The 10,771-nt window shown below is 41.6% G+C and overlaps 1 protein-coding gene and 1 pseudogene across 3 annotated transcripts in view; one reads left to right on the forward strand and one right to left on the reverse strand.

The window, feature by feature from the left end:
- The window catches only part of KIAA1328 (KIAA1328 ortholog), a 294,794-nt gene that overhangs the window by 243,513 nt on the left and 40,510 nt on the right, over window positions 1–10,771 (forward strand). For all 3 annotated transcript variants that reach the window (XM_045296078.1, XM_045296079.1, XM_045296077.1), the window contains one exon: window positions 5,461–5,642. In XM_045296078.1, the coding sequence (XP_045152013.1) occupies window positions 5,461–5,642 (182 nt within the window). The remainder of the gene's footprint in view (window positions 1–5,460; window positions 5,643–10,771) is intronic.
- On the reverse strand, window positions 1,374–1,736 carry LOC101638153 (annotated as a pseudogene).

A 10,771-nucleotide genomic window follows, 5' to 3' on the forward strand; every position in this document is an offset into this window, starting at 1 on the left:
CCAGGGGCTTAAGTGGAGAGCAAATGTTTTGAGAATGATGAGGGCAATGAATGTACAAATGTGCTTTACATGATTGATGTATGAATGGATTGTGATAAGACTTGCATGAACCCCTAATAAAATGATTTTTTTAAAAGAAAGAAAAGCATGGGTTTTTAAAAAAAATTTTTTTCACTTTGGGGGAAATATGTGGAAACAGGAAAAATCTACAATGAACCCTGTAGTTTTGAGTTTAGAATTGGCGATATCAGTGTCAGCTCATGGTTTTCAGTATAGGCAGGCAGACAGACAGAGATAGATAGATCCATATTTACCAGTAGTTCTCAACCGTCCTAATGCCGTGACCCTTTCATACAGTTCCTCATGTTGTGGTGACCACCCAACCATAACATTATTTTCGTTGCTAATTCTTAAGTGTAATTTTGCTACTGTTATGAATCGTAATGTAAATATCTGATATGTAGGATGTATTTCATTGTTACAAATTGAACATAATTAAAGCATAGTGATTAACCACAAAACAATATGTAATTATATATTGTGTAATATTTATGTGTTTTCTGATGGGCTTAGGTAACCCCTGTGAAAGTGTCATTTGACCCACAGGTTGAGAACTGCTGATGTAAGGCATTGTTGGCATAGTGGTTACAAGTTGGGCTGCTAACTGCAAGGTCAGCAGTTCAAAACCTCCAACTGCTCAGAGGGAGAAAGACAGAGCTTTCTACTCCTACTTTGTCTCTCTCAACTCTCACCCCACCCCTAAAGCCAAGTCAGTCAACCAACATATAATATAAATATATATATTTATATCTAAATATAATAAAAAGTTTCATAGTCATTGATCCGATTCTTCCTAAGTACCTCAAACTACATTTCATTTTTCCACCCTTCCCCAACCTTGTTTTCTGCGATGCTTGTTGCTCCTGTTGTTGTTTTAGGTGCTATCAAGTCGGTTTTCAGCTCACTGTGAACTTAAGTGACATGGTAGAGCTGCCCCATTGGGTTTTTTAGGCTGTAATCTTGGCAGAAGTAGACCCCAGGTCTTTCTCTCAAGGGACCGGTTGGGTAGGTTTGATTTTCCAGCCTTTCTTTTGGCAGCCATGCACTGAACCATTTCACCAGGGAGTCATCTCTGACTCCTCTCCCTCACTTTTCACAGTCAAACACTCAGCAGGCTCTGCACATTTGAAATGCTATTTTTGTAATGGTCTGTCCCTTTCCATTCTACAACTGCGAGACTATTTCAGACCTTCATCATGTGTCTTTCACCAGAGCTGCAGCCTTCCAACTTATCCTCCTACTACCCCCCCACCCCCAGATAATAAAACAAAAGCACATTTGTTGCAATAAATTAATCCAGTGACATCCACAAATCAATTGGTTAGTGAAATAAGAGCCTCCACCACGTTGCCCATGTGCTCCCGCAAGCTCCGCTCGGTGGCTGCTGTGGCGATCTCCATCTCTGTCATTATCAGCTCCTGATCTGCTTTCTTGATGGTGACTTTTGCTAGTTCCTTCTCCCGCACCGGTTTGGCTTTCTGTTCCCGGGATCGTCTGTCTTCAATCACAGACATGACTGTCACCAGGTTGGAACTCTGGATCTCCTTCTCCGCATAGTCGGTGTCTCACTCTGGGTCTGCTGCACCACTATCATGCTTCTGAGGCTTTTTGGGAGGCCACTCTGGACCACTAGTCTCAGTCTCCAACTCCAGTTCCACATCCCTCTCCACAGCCATAGCAATCCCAATGCACAGCCGCTCTCTCGTCCACCTACTTACAGTTCATTCTCTAAATGGATCCAGAGGTATTTTTCAAAAATGCACCCTGGACCATGTCATCTTTCTTCTTAGAGCCCGTCTGCTTCTTTGCCTTCCCTGCGCAGTAACGTTCAAACCCCTTGATTTGGAAAACAAAACTTCCCCCAAATCTATAGCCCAAACTTGATGCTATAACTATTCAAACTTTTCCAAATATGTATTAAGAGCATTAATGATTGGTTCTGGCAATAAAGCACAGCTAAGTGGTAGGTGACTAATGCTGGCTGTGATGGTTAAGATTATATCATGATGCTCAGTGGTAATGATGTAACCATCCCCCATGTTCTCATAAAATCCTGGTCTTTGGAACCTAATGATGCCAATACGTGATGTGTGGTGGTAGATTGTTGCTGTTAATTGCTGTCAAATCATTTCTAAATGGTGGCAACTAGCATATATCAAATACTCAATAAATATTTGTCTTCTGTTCTCAAGCCTCCTATAGAGTCTATTCCATGCATAATTATTTAATTCATTATATATAACTGACTGATTGATTTGCCAGTTGATTGAATAGAATTAAAGAAAGCAGAAGCTGAGACTTTTTTTAAAACTGATTTGGAAGGTGTGATATCATTAAAGGAGAATAGAAACAAAGATAAAACAGAAAGAGAGTTTGAAGACCAAGATAGGGCATTACGTTCACATTCATTGGTTTGGGGTGACAGGAGTGATCCATCAGCTATCTGATCAGGTCGGCAATGTTAGAGGCCATTCCAGTTGAGAGGCGTAAACACAGAAATGTGACAAAGAAACCAACACAGAAAGGGCGGAGGGAGAAAGGAAGAAGAAAAAGTACAGAATCTTAAAAAAAAAAGTCTGCCTGTAGGGGAAGAGGGTAGGGGTCCCCACAAAAGATCCTGGGGGGGGGGTGTTCAAAACCTAGGTCAGCAGAAGATCCACAGAGAAAAGGGTTTTGCGAGTCAATTCGTGTGAAGTGGTATAGTCAGCAGCGAGACTATCCAAAGAAGAAAAGACTTACCACATTTGTTCTTTAAAAATTAGCTTCTTTCTAAAAGTTAGGAAGAGAGAGGAAATAGTAATGTCAAAGAAGCCGTGGGAGTTTTGTTTTTTAACTCAGGAAAAGGAAAACAACCTACCCTCTGGAAGAAATGAAGACATTCAAAAGTGTACAAATCTAAACATAAAACTCTTCTCCCAAACCCTGTTTGCTTTCTGACTTTCTGATTTGGTGTTTATCCATCCAGAACTTTACAAATATTTTTGTGGAGTTGTGTTTTATCAAAAATTAGATCCCATTATGCATTCAATTACTCCAAATTCTTTTCAATTTGTTAGTATGTCATAAATGTTCTTCATATTAGTATAAAGAACTACCTCATTCTTTTCATTGGCTGGAGAGTAGCCCTTGTGATGGATGCCTCATGGTTTACCAGTTTCCTATTGAATGGCATTTGCCTTCTCTTTTTTCAGTGCTGACAAATAATTCTGCAGTGGTCGTCCTTTAACCAATGTCCTCTTGCTGTTACGCACATTCTCCTTTGGGAGAAGTTCTTAGATATAGGAGTGTTAGGATGGGGAGCACATTTTTATGGTAAATAGTAGTTGACAAATCACACATAAAATGTTATGCCTATTTGCAGTTTCCCAATAGTGTATGAAAGTACTCCTTTTCCCACATGCTCACTGTTACTCGTTATTATTATAATCCTTCCCACATAAGAGAAGAGTTGAGTTTGGGGTTTTTACCAGCAGGTCTGAAATTGTTTGTAATCCTGGGGAAAGAATTCAGTCAGGAGGAGATTAAATTATAAGAAAAGGGGATGATTGACAGGGCATGAGTTAAGATGGTTTCATGAGTACAGCTCAAAGCTGTAGTTTTCTTCTGAGGTACTGAGATGAGTAGTAGAGAGTAAGGATGAAAACAAATGCAAGTGAAGGAAGAAAATTTTTTATTATTATATAGTCATCTTTATCTCAGGGAAACTAGAAACGAAATCCCCTGTTCAGATGGGCGATTGCCAAGAGTTTTGACACAGGTGCACGAAAGCCTCTACCTTAAATGGGACCGAGAAGCAGGAGGCATAGGGAGCAGTGTTGTCTAGTATTGGAATTGCAGCTGAGGATGAGACGGGAGGAATTTTCAGTAAGGCTTGGTCACAGGAATTTTTCTCTAGGGTCCAGCAGAAATGCAGTCGCCTCGGTTTGGGTCTTGGGCTGAAGTAAATTTGTATGATACTCACAGTGAGGTCACTTTATTCACCCTATTTTATCTCTGAGCAGAAATTATGTCGCTTAAGATACATCCACTGGTGGTTTTCTCTGTGAGAGAGATCCCTGGGTGTTGCCAAAATTTAAAAAATTAAAAGTATATATTTAATATGTGGCATTATAACCATATAAGGTCATATTGCTTATAATTTCTATTTCTTCTTGTTTAAAAAAATCATTTTATTGGGAGCTCATACAGCTCTTATCACAATCCATACATACATACATCCACTGTGTCAAGCATATTTGTACTCTTTTCATAGGTTGTATAACTTTCAGTTTGTATCGATAAATTATGATATGAGCAACTATTACTACACATTCTGGCCAAACAAACCAGGAACTCGGGGACTTTGATGAGTTTGTGATTGGAATCCTGCTCAAGGAATTGAATAATACTCTATTCCGCTTCTTCTGGTTTAGAGTTTGATCCTTCTTCTAGAGAGTTTAAACTAAAAAAACAAAAACAAAACAAACCCACTCCCATTGAGTGGCTCCTCACTCAGAGTGGACCTACAGGACAGAGCAGAACTGGCCCAGGGAGCCTCCAGAGCCGTCCGTCTTTACAGAAGTAGACAGCCTCATTTTTGTCCCAGTCTCAGACATATTCATGCTTAGAATCTCACTTTGAGAGTAGTTTCTTCTACCTGTTCCCCATTCTTGCTTCTTAACTTCAGTTTGTACTTTGCTTATGGGTACGGGGGAAAGCCAAAGCGTCATTCGTCTGTGCAGAGCTGCCCTGAGAAAGAAGAGCCTGGTGTCGCCTGGAGAGCTACCGGCAAGACTACTTCTCCTTGAAACGCTGGCAGTTGTAGAGGAATTTTGTTAGGGAGAGGCTAAAACATATGTACAAGTGTTCTATTCCATACTTACCTTGCTGAAATTTTAATGCAATTATGTGAGGACAGAGTTCACTTCTACCATATGCACGATTGCACTAGCCCTTATATACATCAGGTTTCCAATACATACTGTAATGACTGAAAATGAGAATATAAATAGATGTTAAGGTAAATCTGTGGCATTTTAGTCCCCAATGTTCTTTTTTTTTTTTTGGTACCTGGAAGACATTTGAGAGCTCTGCATCTTGTTTTATCTTCTTTTTGGTACATATGTTCAGGTTCTTACTCTGACTTGGTGACTTTATTAGCAATTCCATAGGTCTGAGTCTCATCTCCCCCACTCCAGCTGTAAGCTTATGAAGATAAACACCCTCTCTTCTCTCCATCTGCTGTGACAGGACACACAGTAGACCATCAGTATATTGTTTAAATTATACCTTAATAAGCAATAAGAAGAAATAAACTAGAATTCTTACTAATGTGGATTGCATTTCAATGCATGCTGGATTTAAGCTCTTGTGTGTGATCTATATCTGCTCGCATGCTCTCATTCACGTTTGTCCTTTCAGTTTGTTGCAGTCAACACGGGATGGCTGTCTGCTTGGGACATCACCATCCATCAAATTGTTCCAAGAGTCCACTAGCAGTGGAGAGACCCGGAGGGGAAAGAAAACGGTTGGGTTTCAGCCAGAGGCGGGCGATGAAGCCCTGTGGCCTTGTCAAAAGAAGGACACATGGAGACCCCCAAGAGGTAAGCTGGAGGAGGACAATGCGATGCTCTCAGGGCCAGGTCGCTGCAGGTGGCCACTGCCCCGTGGGCTCCAGATGATTTCCTACAACCCTTCTCATGGCCCAAATCGTTGAAAAACTGGCACATGCCTGCAAGGCCACAGGTTAAGCATCTCCTGGGTCAGTAATTGCATGTGTTTCTCTGAGAATACTGATATGAAACTATCCCATTTGCCCTTCTTTCTGTAATCAGTGAACCATTAAAATCATTCAGCCATGTGTATGGTCCTAGACACAAAATAATAGTAGTCAAAAAGGGCATGAAATGGAACATAAACTCCTCCTAGGAAAGTAAACCCAAGCATCTACACTCCATCCTTTATTAACATGAAATATGGGGGAGGATTGAGCAAACCCACGCATAGCTCCACATTGTGGCTGCAACACCACGTCGTGAGTCTTAGCTAGTCCCTGGTAGTCTTTTAAATGTCAGTAATGCTTCCTATGTTATATCCAGCTATTTTTAAAAGAAATCAATTATAGATAACCGTGTGACATGTTGAGTGAAACCATCAACTCCAATTGTGTCTCCCAGTTGTTCCCAAAGTGGCTGTTGGCTGAATCTACCCCAGCAACCTTCAGGGGTAGGATGGAGCAAATCTGAGCAGCACTGTGAAAAAGAGATGTCCAGGACACCACAGAGCGAAGCAGGTCCCCAGGCCTCTTTACCAGCACCTCTTTCCCCACCATCCATACTATTTTCTTTTTTGCCTTCTTTTCCCACTGGGCTAGCATCATCCCACCGTTGATGTGGAAGCAACCTACATTTTAGAGCCTTTCTAGTCTAGTCATTCTCACACTTAATAGCTGAGAAGAGGGCAGTGCTTTGTGAGAAGATCTCGCAGGTCCTGTCTCTCCCTTTCTTCGTCACCGGCTGCCACCTCTGTCATGTGTTTTGTTATTGTTGTTTTGCTATTAATTCTAATGGGTTTTGAAATGGTTGATCCTCTTCTGGATAATTGTGGTAGTTACAGAATCTGGTGTCAATTTGAGAGGATTATGAATGAAGGGGTGGAGTCTGGCATGTCAATCAAGATATAACCAATGAGTCCCCTGTGTGGGCATGGCTTTCTCCTGAGAATTCTGGGAAATCCAGGATTTCTTCCTTGGAGCAGAAGACACACTTCTTTCTCTGCTCATTCCGTGTGAGACATCCCTAAGGAGAAGCCACATGGAGCTACCCTGATGCAGCCAGAACCCTGGACCTGGAGAAGCCATGTGGAAACCCCTGCCAGCGCTGAGATGCTCACAACGCCACTGGATCCAAAGACTTTCTACCCACAGGCCTGTGATTGTCCTGCCTGCATTTGGCATCATGGCATGTGTTCTGTGAGTCTGAAGAAGACTTTATAGATTGGGATCGGACATAGAGACTGATATCGGACTTATGGGCTTGGACTAGACTAGGTTGGGATGTTTTCTTACTGTACAATTACCCTTTATATAAAACCCTTTCTTATACGTATATGAGTTTCTATGGATTTGTTTCTCTTGTCTACCTGGACTAACACAATAATAAAGAGATGGCTAATTAGCCTGAACTTCAGAAAGGAGTGGATCGACAATGTGAAACAAAAGCACAAGTACATCTAGTTTGACAGAAGGCAGAAGGTCTGAAGGCAGAGGTCTACAGACCTCCATTGCTTTAGGCCAACCTAGGAGCTTCTTTTCAGACTCACAGCCATCAAGTCGATGCTGACTCATAGGGCCCCTATAGGACAGGGTAGAACTGCCCCGTGGGTGTCCGAGGCTGTATCTCTTCATGGACGTAGACAGCCTCCTCTTTCTCCTGAGCAGTGGCTGGTGGTTTTGAATCGCTGACCTTTCAGTTAGCAGCCCAACACGGAACCCACTACACCATTGGGTTCTTTTGTTTAGACTAGGCCACCACAAATAGAAATGAAATTGATGAGACACACTCTATGGGATCGGTCATCTTCCCTTTCTTTGTTAGTAGCCCTGCAGAGATAGAAACTCTGACTTCCACTCCCTCGATCCTTAGTCATTGTGCTGTGGTTGCAACGCAAGGCGTAGTTTTAACATAGTCTTCTGCTGCCTTGTCAACAGATTGGTGTTATGCGTCAACCCAAAATAAAATGGAAAAAGTGGGGCACGGGGAGATAGGGCGTAATAGCAAAAGGACAAATAACTTGTGTTATTGGTAAAGACCACAACAACATTAGAAAGCAGCAATTGAAAAGGCATTTTGGGAAAGGTGTCATCAGGCCAGCCCTTGCTATGGTGGAGGTTAATCTCTCCTGGACCCAGCTACAGTAGCTGGAAGCCTGGAAAGGGCTTGTGTCCCCCCAAAAATCAATTTCTAATTTGAAACAAAATCATTTTTGACTAACAGGGGTTCAGAACCCATTACTTTTTGCTGTGTAGTCTGCTGACATTTCAGCACTCTCTGTTGTGCACAATGCATCCTAATCGTCATTTTATAACGTTGCTATACCAATCAATTTAACCCCGAGAACGCTGTCACAATTCTGCCAAGTCTCCAGAAACAGTTTTCACTCATGATTTTATTTTTCCATGAGTCCTAACTGCTCCCCCACCTCCGCTTTTGTTTTTTTAAAACAAAGCTTGGTGATTGTCATGTTCCAGAAAAAGGAAATGTTTTCATTGTTTTAAGGTATGCTTAGCTTTCTTGTCTGCCCATGAAAAAAGCTGCCTTGTGCTCCTCCCTTCTTCCATTCTAGTTAAGAAACCATGAACAACATCATGGCCTACGTGATACTGGAAGGGGCTGAAGCTGCCCCTTTGGACCAGTCTGCCCAGTATAGTGGTAGCGTGCGTGAAATACAGGACAGGGCAATGGTACTGTGTTGGCATTTACTATAGCACCCAACCAAATGTGAGAAATAAACTTTTCAAGGTGTGCTACGTTGGCTTGCCCACCCTGTTTATCATAAGGCCAATGACCTAGGACTAATTGCTTAAGTTACACTACTTGGTTTACTGCCTTCTTAATTGCCTTACCCCTTTAATGTGTCTGATTTGTTTTTGGATATACTTTTCTTCTCTTTTCACCTTTTGTTTCCTTTGCTGTTGTCCTTCAGTCATTAAGTATTGTATAGAACATTTACTGCAGGGCCATTAATCTTTATTATCCATCTCTCACCCCTTTACCTCTCCGATCCTCCTCACCATCCTGTCCACTTTATTGAAGGTGAGCACATAAAAAATTAAAACAACAACAGCAATAACCAACCCTCCCAGTTCTACCTGACGCTTGTCTCAAGAGACACACTTGTGCGAGCAAAATTATGCACAGTCTTTTCAGAATGGGGAGGAGGCTTCAAAACGTTTGTGGACAAATGTAATGACAAGATAGGGAATTTTCCCACAACATTTTTGAAGCCCTCTTGTACACTTAAAATAGAAATGGTTTTTCCTCCTCATTTCTTGTTCTTGCTGAGCTGTGTGGCACTGTGATGACATTACCTGGAAAGGCTAAACTTGGGTCAAGAACTTTTTAAAGAAAGGTGTACATCTGGACACACTTTATGTGCATCTCCTCCCTCAGCACCAGCACTCTTAATATTCTTTCCTGGTTCACCTAGAACTGTCCCTTCCTAAGCAATCTCTGATTCTTTTTCCTAAGAGCCTTCAAAGGTGGGGTCCCCCCACCCTTATGTTCTATGGCTTAGCAAAGGCCACAGAACATTAAAATGTTAGACCTTAGGGCTCAGCGCTGTGCTGTTCATTCCTAGGTCAGGATGCAAAACCCTTCCAAAACACCTTATTACATTAAAACTCTCTCCATTTTGTTCTGCTTCCATGCACTCTGCAACTTCTTAAAACTTGGAGCCGGACTGAATTTCATGCCGAGGACCTAGAGTGCTTTGGATATACCTGATGTTGTCCGTGAACTTCATTCTGTCCTTTTTTTTTGGAGGGGAGGAGGTGTGTTTTGTTTATAAACCTTTACTGTGAATTGGTTGGAGGGTTTGCAGCATGGATCATCAGTTTTACATTCAGCAATCATATGTATGAGGGGGTACCAAAAAAAACAAACAAAAAAAAAAAACAGGGAAAAGCTCTGCTGGTTGGAGCTTTCGTAGTACAAATTTTTCCCGCTAGGTAAGTATCAAGCAACTCGTTCTGAGTTAGTGAATCCAGTGGCATCACCTAGGAAGGTTCTCTTTGGTCATAGTGAAATTTTTCGTAAAATCAGTTTAACTGGAACCTCATTTTTTTGTATGTGATGACTAATTTAAGAGAGCAGCATGCAGCTGTGAAATTTTGTTTCCTGCTCAGGAAAAGTGCCACAGACACTATTGTGATGTTCAACACAGCTTACAAGGACAACGCTATGGGAAAAACTCAATTGCACGAGTGGTTTTCTCATTTCTAAAAAGGTAAAATGTTGCGTGTTAACAAACTTGGACATCTGGAAACTTCCCGAACAGATGAAAATGTCAACAAAATTCATGTACTTGTGCTCGAAGACTGACGACGGACCGTTGAAGAGATGGGGATGTTATCTCTACTGTCTTGGAGCTTGGTTCAGTGAACTTGAACAGAAGATTCGGGAATGAGAAAAGTCACTGTGAAATTTGTGCCTTGGCTTCTGACCCACCAGGAAAAAGTGTATCCAGTGGAAACATGCTGTGCTTTGAAAGAACAGCTCTGAAGCAACTCAGACTTTTGTTCTCAAGGTCGTTACTGGTGACAAGACATGGCACTATTCTTATGACCCTGAAAGCAAACATCAGTCAAGCCAGTGGAAGAGGTCATCATCACCTCACCCCCCAAAAGATCAAAGATCAAGACGATGCTCATTTGTTTTTTTGATATGAGGGGTATAGACCATTTAGAGTTCATTCCATGAGGTCAGACGGTTAATCAAGTTTTCTATTTAGAGGTTCTGAAAAAATCTCATGACAGTGTGCAACAAAAAAGGCCTGAGTTGTGGCAGATGGGGGACTGGTTTTGCCACCACGACAATGCTCCTGCTTACACAGCAATCTTTTTTTTTTTCTTTTTTCTTTTGGATGATGGTTATTTTTTTTTTCTTTTTTAACATTTTATTAGGGGCTCACACAACTGTTATCCCAATCCATACACACATCAATTGTGTAAAGC

This window comes from Echinops telfairi, unplaced genomic scaffold (genome assembly GCF_000313985.2).
Source record: "Echinops telfairi isolate 266 unplaced genomic scaffold, ASM31398v2 ScPeMD7_7400;HRSCAF=8409, whole genome shotgun sequence".
In the NCBI taxonomy this organism is placed as follows: domain Eukaryota; kingdom Metazoa; phylum Chordata; class Mammalia; order Afrosoricida; family Tenrecidae; genus Echinops; species Echinops telfairi.